Source organism: Physeter macrocephalus, chromosome 16, assembly GCF_002837175.3.
Source record: "Physeter macrocephalus isolate SW-GA chromosome 16, ASM283717v5, whole genome shotgun sequence".
NCBI classification, from domain to species: Eukaryota; Metazoa; Chordata; class Mammalia; order Artiodactyla; family Physeteridae; genus Physeter; species Physeter macrocephalus.
This window is the reverse complement of record NC_041229.1, coordinates 60,269,197-60,281,829: the sequence shown is the minus strand read 5'-3', so window position 1 is coordinate 60,281,829 and position 12,633 is coordinate 60,269,197. Positions and strand designations below refer to the sequence as shown.

Sequence of the window (12,633 nt, the reverse complement as noted above, 5' to 3'; positions counted from 1 at the left end):
GTCAGAAAAAGGCAGCTGGATGAGGGGTTACTGTAATGGGAAGAAACTATCAAAGATTAAATCCCAAATCATGAAATTATGCCATAGAAAGCATATTGAGTGATTTGCTCTTCCAGCAAGCACTAGGTAAGCATCTACTCTGTGTCTGGGTATGCCCAGAGAAGCCACAGAAATCAACCAGAGGAAGACCCTAAGACAGTTTTGTAATTTTAACCTGTTAAAATATGAACCTTGACTTCTTTGATACAGCTCTATTAAAATGTAGTTTTACTTTTTAAAACTGATAGACTTTGTTTTTTAGAGCAGCTTTAGGTTCACAGCAAAACTGGGTGGAAAATATAGAGTTCCCGTATTTCACACCTGCCCCAAAGTCTCCCCACTATCAACACCAGCATCGGAATGGCACCTTTATTACAACTGATGAACCAATACTGACATATCATTATCAACTGAATTCCACAGTTTACATTAGGGTTCACTCTTGTCCATTCCATGGGTTTTGACAAATGTATGATGTCACAGACCCACCATTACCATACAGAATAGTTTCACTGTTCTAAAAATCCCCTGTTCTCTACCTGTTCATCTCTGCCCCCCACGCAAGTTCCTAGCAACCACTGATGTTTTTTACTCTCTCCATAGTTTTGCCTTTTCCAGAATGGAATCAAATAGTATGTAGCCTTTGCAGATTGGTTTCTTTCACTTATGGTTTCTCCATGTCTTTTTCTAGCTTGATAGCTTATTTCTTTTTAGTGCTAAATAATATTCCAATGTCTGGATGTACCAGAGTTTGCTTATGCACTTGCCAATCAAAGAATATCTTGGTTGTTTCCAAGTTTTGGCAACTTGAATATGAATAAAGCTGCTACAAACATTTGTGTATAGGTTTTTGTGTGGACATCCAGTTTCAACTTCTTTGGGCAAACGCCAATGAGCACGATTACAGGATTGCATGGTAAGAGTATATTTAGTTTTTTAAGAAACCATCAAATTGTCTTCCAAAGTTTGTGCATTCCCACCAGCAATGAATGAAAGTGCCTGTTGCTCTGTGTCAGCCTTTTGTGCTGTCAGTGTTCCAGATTTTGGCCATTCTGTGTGTAGTGGTATCTCGTTTGTTAATTTGTATTTCCCTGATGACATATGATGTTGAACATCTTTTCATATGCTTATTTGCCATCTGTAGGTCTTCTTTGGAGAAGTTATCTGTTCAGATCTTTTGCCCAATTTGTAATCTGGTTGTTCATTTTGTTATTGTTGAGTTTTAAATGTTCTTTGTATATTTTGGATACCAGTCCTTCATCAGATACTATGTTTTGCAAATATTTTCTCTCAGTCTATGGCTTGTCTTCCCATTCTCTTGATATTTAGCTTCGATACATTTTTAAAAAACCCTTATTTTTAAAGAAAAATTTCTTAAATTTGATGTATAATTTTTTGATATAAAAAATTGAGGTAACTCACATCATAAAATTTACCCTTTGAAGTGTACAATTGCGTGACTGCACAAAGTTGTGCAACCGTCACCACCGTGTAATTCTATAACATTTTCATCATTCCAAAAGAAGCCCACTATCAGTTGTTCCTATTCCCCTCTTCCCTCAGCCCCTGGCAACCACTAATCTACTTTCTGTCTCTATTGATTTGCCTATCTAGACATTTCCATATAAACGGAATCATAATATGTATTCTTTTGTAACTGGCTTCTTTCACTTAGCATGTTTTCAAGGTTCATCCATGTTGTAGCATGAGTCATTACTTCATTCTTTTTATGGATAAATAATATTCTACTTTATGGATATACCACATTTTGTTTATTCATTCATTAGTTTGACGGGCATTTGGGTTGTTTCTACTTTCTGAACATTTGTGCAACAAGTTTTTGTGTGGGTGTATGTTTTCATGTCTCTTAGGTATACTTAGGAATGGAATTGCTAGGACATGGAAATGCTATGTTTAATCTTTTAAGGAACTACTAGACTCTTTTCCAAAGTGGTTGCATCATTTTACATTCCCAGTTTCTCAGCATCCTCACCAACACTTGCTATCGTCTATCTTTTTATAGCCATTCTAGTGGGTGTGCAGTTTTGGTTTGCATTTCCCTGATGGCTAATGATGTGCTTATTGGCCATTTGTATATCTTCTTTGGAGATATGTTTACTCAGGTGCTTTTCCTATTTAAATTTTCTTTTTATTGTTGAGTTTTAAAAGTTTTTTATTTACTCAGTATACTAGACTGGCCAGAGAAGGATGGGGGTTTTGGAGGAAGTACAGTTATTGCTGATAAAATTTAGATGTGACCATGATACAGGTGACTAAGGTGCGCAGGGGCATAAAAAGGTCACTAAATGTAAGCAAAGTAGGGTATTGGATAAGTCATTCACGGGAAGTTGAAGCCACCAAGAATGATGGCATGTGTTGAGGAAAGGAGAAAGTGATACGGGGCCTAAGATCTTCCTTGTGTGAGGGAAGTTGTTGAGAGATCAGTAGATAGGGCAATGACAGAGGGCTGGAATAGTCAAACTGCTGAATTTTAAAAAGCTAGGAGGAAGATGAGCAATAATCACAGAGAAGCAGTGGGGGCTCACTTCCTGGGCCTGACAATAAAAGCAGCTGCCACCTAAGAGGACTACAGGGGAAGAAGCATCTTAAGGGACAGCTAGAGTAAACGATACCTTCAGGAGACAGTTAAGGTGAAAAATATTCTGTGACATAAATCATAGCAATGTTTTCTTAGGTCAGTCTCCCAACACAATAGAAATAAAAGCAAAAATAAACAAATGGGACCTAATCAAACTTATAAGCTTTTGCACAGCAAAGGAAACCATAAACAAAATGAAAAGACAACCTATGGACTGGGAGAAAATATTTGCAAATCATGTGACTGACAAGGGCTTAACTTCCAAAATATACAAATGGCTCATATAACGCAATAACAAAAAAACAATAAAAAAATGGGCAGAAGACTGAAATAGATATTCCTCCAAAGAAGACATACAGATGGCCAACAAGCACATGAAAAGATGCTCAACATCACTAATTATTAGAGAAAAGCAAATCAAAACTACAGTAAGGTATCACCTCACACCAGTCACAATGGCCAACATCAGAAAGTCTACAAATAACAAACGCTGGAGAGGGTGTGGAGAAAAGGGATCCCTCCTACACTGCTGGGGGGAACGTAAATTGGTACAGCCACTATGGAGAACAGTATGGAGGTTCCTTAAAAAACTAAAAATAGAACTACCATGTGATCCATCAATCCCACTACTGGGCCCAATATTCACAGCAGCATTATTTACAATAGCCAAGACATGGAAGAAACCTAAGGGTCCATGAACAGATGAATGGATAAAGAAGATGTGGTATATATACACAATGGAATATTACTCAGCCATAAAAAAAGAATGAAGTAATGTCATTTGCAGCAACATGGATGGACCCAGAGATCATCATACTAAGTGAAGTAAGAAAAAGACAAATATTATATCATTCATATGTGTAATCTAAAAAGCAGTACAAATGAATTTACAAAACAAAAACAGGCTCATGGACATAGAAAACAAACTCATGGTTACCAAAAGGTAAGAGGTGGGGAGGGAAAAATTGGGGAGTATGGGATTAACAGATGCATACTACCATATATAAAATAAACAACAAGGATTTACTGTATAGCACAGAGAACTATATTCAAAATCTTGTAATAAACTATAATGGAAAAGAATTGGAAAATAAGAATATACACATCTACACATATAACCAGATCACTTTGCTCTACACCTGAAACTAACACAATATTGTAAATCAACTATACTTCAGTAACAGAAAAAAAAAAAAGAAAAAAAAGGTGAAGAGATGGAGCAAACATTTCAACAAGATGCTTATACAGAAAAATTTGTTGATTACTGAAGGAAGAACTGGGGGGCACAGGGAAGTGTTGGGAACACTATGTGATGAGGTGATGGTAGATGACCACTGAGGTTCAGACCTCTTGAAATTACTTTGACAAACCTGTGAGGAATGCTGGGATTAGACTGGAACGACTCTTGGAGGATGGTGGGCAAAGAGTTCCAGGATTGTGGTGGCGGGTACATTCCTTATTTCTGCAACTGATCATGGCCCTGGGGGTGGCACACTGGTAACTGCCCTCTTCCCCCAACCCTAGGGGTATTTCCCTTGTCCTAGGTCAGCTCCTTGGAGCCCAGTGGGTGACCCAAATCTTTATCCTTTAAAGAATATGAGTACTTTGTGGTTCTGTTATTTAATACCTAAATCAATTAAGACCACAGTAGAGAAAATTGTTCAGGGGGAAAAAAAAACACGTTAATAAATCTGAAAAAACCACCTAGAACAAAGGTTCTTTTTTCAAGTTCACCTATTCTTTTTTCATACTGTCCTCTCTTGCCTTATGGTTTCTAGTCCTCCCTTTATTTCTCTGAATATTTTAAACACACTTTATTATTTTTTATTTATTAAAATTTATTTATTTATTTATTTTTGGCTGTGTTGGGTCTTTGTTGCTGCGCGCGGGCTTTCTCTAGTTGTGCTGAGCGGGGGCTACTCTTCCTTGTGGTGCACGGGCTTCTCTTGTTGCAGAGCACAGGCTCTAGGCACGTGGGCTTCAGTAGTTTTGGCATGTGGGCTCAGTAGTTGTGGCTCACGGGCTCCAGAGCACAGGCTCAGTAGTTGTGGCGCACAGGCTTACTTGCTCCACGGCATGTAGGATCCTCCCGCACCAGGGCTCGAACCCATGTCCCCTGCATTGGCAGGCAGATTCTTAACCACTGCACCACCAGGGAAGTCCCTAAACATACTTTTAATTTTTTTTATTTTTAATTTTTTAAAAATAAATTTATTTATTTATGGCTGCGTTTGGTCTTCGTTGCTGTTTGTGGGCTTTCTCTAGTTGTGGCGAGTGGGGGCTACCCTTCGTTGCAGTGCGTGGGCTTCTCATTGCAGTGGCTTCTCTTGTTGCGGAGCACAGGCTCTAGGTGCACAGGCTTCAGTAGTTGTGGCACGTGGGCTCAGTAGTTGTGGCTCATGGGCTCCAGAGCGCAGGCTCAGTAGTTGTGGCACACGGGCTTAGTTGCTCCACGGCATGTGGGATCTTCCCGGACCAGGGATCGAACCCATGTCCCCTACATTGGCAGGTGGATTCTTAACCACTGCACCACCAGGAAAGTTCCAACATACTTCTTTTAAATTCAGATTCTTCTACTACAATTCTTGGAGTGCAAATTCTCCCACTTGTTGCATCTGCTGAGTTTGCTCTCCTTCATGGTGGTCTGCTTCTTCTTCTTTCGTTTTCTCTTCTCCTCCTCCTTTATTTGGGGTAAGTTTTCCTGTAAGCTCATTTCAATAGGACTTGTTTTTCCAAAGGTTCCTTTGTGAAAACTTGGTTACAAGAATATCCTTACAGAGCAGTTTTGTGTTTGCTTTTAAGGGATCCTATGGCCCAGGACCAGTTTTTTGTTAGTTTTTCATCTTGACATTCCAGTAACATTTGGGTACTGTGAATCTGGACCACACTCTCACAAACAGCAAATGTCTTAGTTTCTTTGTAGCTGACTCTTTCTACTTACATCTCTGAGTGATGTTACACTTTTTTGTATTTCCCTACTGATTCCCAGGTTAAGGAGCAGTGTTTTTCTAGTCTTCATTTCACAAGGAAGTAGTCCTTTGAGACTCCTGTTTCAGTGTTGAAGGCCTAGCACTCAGTCATTAGGCCTATATCTGAGTCCCAAGTCTCTATGAACTCTTTGACCTCCACTCTCAAAAACCCTCTGACTTTTGGGTTCCCATTCATTTCTGGCACCCTGGGATTTCCCATTTTTAGTTTTAAGTCCAGTTGTGTGTCAAACTTTTTTTTTTTTTTTTGGCTACACAGTATTCAATATTTCTATATTTGAGGTAGGAAGTGAGTTTGCCTGGAACTACTCTGTCTGTTGTATTGATATATTGGTCAGAAGTTACCCCCAAACATTCTGCATATTACAATCAAAGGGTCTTTTAAAAACACAAATATGGCCATTTCATCCCCTCAGCATGGCATTCAAGGCACTATGAAGTCCGGAAACTCACCTCTCTAGCTTCATTTCCCACCACTTTCTCTTCTTTCTCCTCACACTCACATACACTCTCTACACTCCAGTCACAGACACTAATTCTTCTCTTTCTATTCTCTCATAATTTTATTTAGGGTGTACATTGATAGTAGTTACATTTACTTATCCTCTAGTTTGCGTACTATCAAGATGGAATAGTAACTGACAGCAGTAGTAACTCATTATCTCCCTAACCCAGAAAACAGTAGCTCCATATGGTGAAGTCACTAGACACTTCAGTATAACATGATTTTAATTTTATTAAATTAAAGATGTTCGAGTCTAACTATGCTTGCACTGAATTGTATATTAATTAAAGAACTGACACTTTAATGATATTAAGTCACCCTTCCAAGAACCTGGTATGTCTTTTCATTTGTCAGATCTTGTTCTATGCCCTTCAATATGATTTTTTCTTGTTTATTCTTAGTATTTTATAATTTTGAATAGGTATCACATTAATATGGTTCAAAATTTTAAATTATAAAAATGAATACAGTGAATTTACCCTTCCACGGCAGTCTCTTCTCTGCCCAATTCTTCTCTCTTCCAGAGGTATTTTATATATATATGAGCAAATACATACACCTATTTACTTCAATTGTGAATGGAATACTTTTGTTATTGTTTCTAGTTGATTATTGCTGGAATAGAAAAAAGCTATTGATTTTTATACATTTATCTTTTATTCAGACACTTACCAAATTTCCTTATTAATGCTAATAGGTTTTACTTATAGCCTCTTAGATCTCCTAAAAACACGGTCACATATCAGCAAAACCAGATCATTTATTATTTTCCAATAGATACCAATTACTTACTTTTCTTGCCAAATTATTTTCACCTGAATTTTCAAAGCAATGTTGACTCTTGTCTTATTTCAGACTTTAATAGAAGTAGCTTTAGTATTTATAATTAAAAATGTTTGCTATTGGTTTTTGATGAATGGTTTCTTTTACTTGGAGTTTATCAAATCATACTTAAAGCTGTAATATTTTATCAAATGCTTTTTCAGCATATACTGATAAAATGTTCATCTCCTTTCATTAAAAAAACTTTATTCTGAAATAATTTTCGACTTACAGAAAAGTTGCAAAAACAATACAGAGTTCCTGTATACCCTTCACTCAGATTTCCTCCATGTGAATACTTTACTTTTGCTTTATCATTCTGTATGTATACTTCTGTATGTGTGTATATGTATAATTTAGCTTCCTGAAACATTTGCCAACTGTCTTTATCTTTAAATATTTCAATGTATATTTTCTAAAAACAAGGATATTCTCTTACATAATCATAAGAACTATTATCAAAATAAGAAAATTAATATTAATCTACATTTAAATAATCTTCAAGTTCTCGATGTAATGGATTATATTAATAAATTTCCTGATACTGAGGCTTGTATTGCTGAAATAAAACTTATGTAATTATGTTGTATAATTTAACTTAGTTTTATTTGGAAGTTTTGCCTCTATAGTCGTAGATGAGATTAAGCTATGGCATTCTTTTTGGCAGTTTATCGGGTTTGAGTATTAATCTTACGCTGGCCTTTAAAAATCAACTGAGCATCTTTCCATCTTTTCCCATGATCTGAAGCAGTTTATATAGTAATTAAAAATTACTCTGATCTATTTTTTGGGCTGGATGATGGCTACAGTGGTATTCACTTTGTGGATAACTCATTGAATTGTATACTTGTGATTTGTGTACTTTTCCATGTATATGTCAATTTAAAAAGTTTAAGTAAAAGAAAACAATCTTTTAAAAAGATAAAATTTTAATCACCTTTCCAATCTCTTCTTTTGGTAACTAATTGGCATATTCAAACCACTGACTTGGGTCAGTGTTTGCTAGGAAATGATCTATCTGCTCTGTTTTCAAAATTGTGGCCACAGACTTCTCCTAAAATTATTTTAAATACTTTCATATATGTGGTTATGTCTGATTTCTCATTCCAAATCTTGGTCTTTTTTTTTTTGCTTTTTCCCTGTATCAGGCTGAGGAGATTTTATCTATTTTATTGGTGTTTTCAAAAAGAATAGTTTTCTTCTTATCCTTTCTCCTTTTTTTGTTTTTTGCATTCCTACTTAACTTCAGGTTTTTTTTTTTTTTTTGCGGTACGCGGGCCCCTCACTGCCGCGGCCTCTCCCGTTGCGGAGCAAAGGCTCCGGACGTGCAAGCTCAGCGGCCATGGCTCACGGGCCTAGCCGCTCCGCGGCATGCGGGATCCTCCCGGACCGGGGCACGAACCCGTATACCCTGCATCGGCAGGCGGACTCTCAACCACTGCGCCACCAGGGAAGCCCTTAACTTCAGGTTTTATCTTTAATTGATCCATTTTCTATTTTCCTATGGTTTAAATGTGTTTTTTTCTAAATTCCTAAAACCATCACTACACATCTTTGAATTTTTCCTTTTGAACAATAAAGATATTACATTTTCATTTGCAAGTCCAGCCTCATGTATTTCTGGATACTCAGTAAGTATCTGGGGTCTTACTTTGCCCCATTCACTGAGGGTCTAGCAGGTTCTACTGCCTGGCCACAAACACATGACAAATGTGTGCTCCATGAACATATGATACTGTTCTGTCCTGGGACTCACTATGAAGGTCTATGCTTGCTGCAGGGCCCACCCATCCATCCAAATACCTGGAGCAGCCATCATGTGATGGCTCTGTGCCAGCTTCTATGAATAGGATAGTGAGTGGAATAACTGGGTATCTGCCCTCTTGGATCTTACACTCTATTTGTTCTTACATAGAACAATGCAAGTGAGCTGAGTACTGCCTAGGATGCTATGGTCCAACATCACCAAGGAGGTCTAGCTAAGAATCCCTACAAGTGATACTCAAGTTCCTCAGAATCTGAGGGTCTACCCTGTCCCCTACCCTCTTCTCAGAAAGGTGGCCATTGGGTTTTCTTGTACAAAAATTATCTGGCTTTGAGTTACATGTCTGCTGCTCCTGGCCACAGCTGACTGAACCAAGGGACTAACAGCCAAGCATAAGAACTTTATCCAATAGGAACGTTCCAGATAGGATGGTCACCGACTGACTTAATTAGAGCCTCTAAGGGAAGTCTGAACAAAAAACAGAGTGAGAGGAGAAGAAACAGAGATAGCAGGAGAGGAAGAAGCAGAAAAAGAATAGTAAAGTCATAATAATGAGGGCAAATTGCAAACCCTGTGGTGTTGGATTAGAACTGTAGGCATCAATATGGACTCTTGGTTTTTAATAATATACTGATGGACAGATACAGTAATAAAATCAGTTGTGTGTGATACATGTGTTAACATACACACATATATTTCCTAGCTTTGTGTGCTGAAAAGGCCTAGAAGCAATGACACTCCAGTAGCAATGAATATACCACCTTGGTTTCTAAGTACCATTCTCAAATAAAAGGAACCAGGAGCTGCTTAGAGAAATGGCTGATGCCAGGGCTGGGACAAGAAAAGTATGAGTGAGCCTGGAACACCCTGTGGTACCAGAAAGTAAGGCAATACTAAAAAAAATGATGGGGCAATGTTGAAACAACACAGGAGCCAATTTAAGAGCTCCCAATGGCCAAATCTAGGCCAAATGAGCAAAAAAATAAACTATGTTAGTATTAGGTTATAACCCACAGACTAAAACAAATATCCATTAGTTTATACTGATATAAATAAATTACTGAATAAATAAATGGGGGAAAAGAGACAGCTGTTCCTTACAGAATACCAATTAATAAACATAGATAGAATAAGAAAAGAGAAAGTCATCATTAAGCAAATACAATATTAATGCTTGTTATAAGTAAGAACCATTGATGAATGCTAAAAATCAGTGGCCAAAATTCTAAGGATAAATAAGACATCTATACAGCTCCTATCTTTCCATGAGATTTATTAATTTCAAAGGGAACTTAGTAAACTTACAGTGGAGAAACTGGCACACACCTCAGCCATGTGCCGCCGCTATGAGGCACTAAGAAGGGCACAGCATCACTTGTGGGCTAGTCTTGCCCAAAATGTAGACCCTCAATCTAATCATGTGAAAACAGCAGACAAACCCAAATTAAGGGACATTCTACAAATTAACTGATCTGGACATTTCAAAAGTGTCAAGGTCATAAAAGGCAAAGAAAGCCAGACGAACTGTCACAGGCTGAAGGAGATGAAGAAAACATAACAAAATGCAATGTGGGCTCCTCGATTGGATTCTGGACCAGAAAAAGGACATCAGTGGGGAACATGGCAAAATGTGAATGTCTACAGATGAGTTAGTAGTACTGTATCATGTTAACTTCCTGGTTTTACTAAATATACTGTAATTTAATAATTTTTAAAGATGTTAATATTAGAAGCTGGTGAAGGGTGCATGGGAACTCTATTATTTTGGCAACTACCTATAAGTTTAAAATTATTTCAGAACAAGAAGTAAAAAAAAAAAAACAACAATAATACACAAAAAAGAATGGCACGTGAGCCACAACTACTGAGCCCACGTGCCACAACTACTGAAGCCTGTGCACCTAGAGCCCATGCTCTGCAACAAGAGAAGCCACTGCAATGAGAAGCCCACACACCACAATAAAGAGTAGCCTGCGCACCGCAATGAAGAGTAGCCCCCGCTTGCCGCAACTACAGAAAGCCCGCGTGCAGCAACAAAGACCCAACGCAGCCAAAAATAAATTAATTAATTAAAAAAAAAAAAGAATGGCAGTCACTGAGGTTAAGAAGCAGCAGACAACTCCTTGAGGGGCTGGACAGTGATTGCTGGAGCATCTGCTGGAGCCCACTTTCTGGCTTCTGACTGCCTCACACCCGCCATGTTGTCATCACCCAAGGGACTTAGATTCCTGCCCCCATTTTCTGCTTCCTGAAAGAGACTTTGTAACACCAAAGGAAGGTTCCAAAATGGCCCTGCAGGGGGAGGGTGATGACATGGTCATCGATGGTGGCTATTGCAGATGGTTCCCAAGGATGTACCAAGCCTTGCTGTGCCCTGCTAAGCTGAGGCTGGAACATGTCTGGTCCGTGGAATGCCTTGGGGGATGGTGTGCAGTCCCTCTGCTTAGTGACTAACGTGCAGACTGCACAGGGGAGCTGTTTATTCCAGGTTCACTTAGCTGGGACCACAGTATAGACGGGGCTGAGGCAGGCTCCATGGCCATCTGGGCAGAGCCCGACCCCATGATTCCTCCTCCTGCAGTTCCCCAATGTCTATGTAGTTGGTCTCCTGAAGGAGGCCCTGTAGAGCTGACCTTGCTTGGTCATTTGGTAACTTCTGTCCAGTCTCCATGTAGGGCAGGGTAGTGCCCAGTCAGCCTTCCTCCTAAAGATGCCCTATGCTGGCTTAGTTCCAAGGCTGGAGAGACATGGTCTGGTCTGACCTCTGAACACGGGGTGGGGAGGAACAGTAGCTATGACACGGTAGTGTCCCTGAGAGTCCCTTTCCCTTGAAATTTTAGGGCTTGGGAAAGAGGAAGCTATGGCCTAAATGCAGAACCTCTGTGCCTGGGCCTCTGCATTCTTCTCCATTCCCAGTGGAGACATTCTGGGGACTCAGTTGCATGAGAGCCAGCAGAGGGTGGCAGGTCACAGCCTGGTCCCTGTCTTCTTCCAGCCAGATCTGTTCTCAGCTGCTGTACTTCTGAGCTTCCAGGAAACATGATAAAGTTCCAGAGACTCTGGGACATGGGGATCACGCTGAAGGACAGAGATAAGGGACCTCCCTCTTCCCCCTGCCTTGAAGGGGATGGAGGAGCAGCTCCTCTCCCAGAGACCTGTTAGCACATGTGGGGCCCACAAGGAAGGGATCAGGGTAGGGCAAAATTCCTGCTTTTGACTTTAGAGAGGAGTGAGAGGCAGGAGGAGAAGGTAGGTCGGTTACCATATGCCACAGCCAAGGGGGCTTTATTAGGTGTTCAGGGCACGTATAGGCAGGTAGGTAGACGCTAAAGGGTGTGGCACACCTTCTCAGGGTTTAGTGGTGCCTGGATGTCCAATCTGTGGGTCTTGCTGTCCTTATCGATGATCTCCAGCCGCAGCTTGGGTGGACGCTTCTCAGCCTGGGGTGAGGGCAGTTCAGGACTCTTGAGTAGCTGCTTGTCTGAGTCCTCCACAGTGATGCGCAGAGTGCAGCCCCCTGGCAGCAGGTCCTGCTCGTAGGCGGCCGCCAGCTGGTTCACCACACGGCGCTCCACCTGCAGGTGGTAGGTGAAGTGGTCTTCACTGCCAAAGCCTGGAGGCCCGGCTCAATCACTTACTGCTCAGGCAAGTACTTACTCAAAGCTTCAGCTTTTTCATCTGCAAAAGGCTAACAACACAAGCTTGCAGGACAGTGCTAATGACACAGTAATGTCAGTTTCTGAGGTTTTCAGCCCAGTTTCTCACACTGGTAGGGGTTCAAACTCAGTTACCCTCTAGGATAGGGGTTTTACTTGATTATATTGTTTTTGGTTCTGAAGTGGCATCTGCTCTAGCTAAGAACAATTCCAGCCTGTCTGGACAGGCTGGGAGCCCAGGGAATGGGTTTGGGGGCACC

At 40.1% G+C, this 12,633-nt stretch overlaps 1 protein-coding gene across 3 annotated transcripts in view; it reads right to left on the bottom strand.

Moving 5' to 3' along the window:
• Positions 1 to 3,642: 3,642 nt before the first annotated feature.
• CLPB (ClpB family mitochondrial disaggregase) overlaps positions 3,643 to 12,633 on the bottom strand; it is a 167,245-nt gene continuing 158,254 nt past the window's right edge. For all 3 annotated transcript variants that reach the window (XM_007112845.3, XM_007112846.4, XM_007112847.4), the window contains one exon: positions 3,643 to 12,292. In XM_007112845.3, coding sequence (XP_007112907.1) covers positions 12,044 to 12,292 — 249 coding nt within the window. In that variant the 3' untranslated portion in view covers positions 3,643 to 12,043. The remainder of the gene's footprint in view (positions 12,293 to 12,633) is intronic.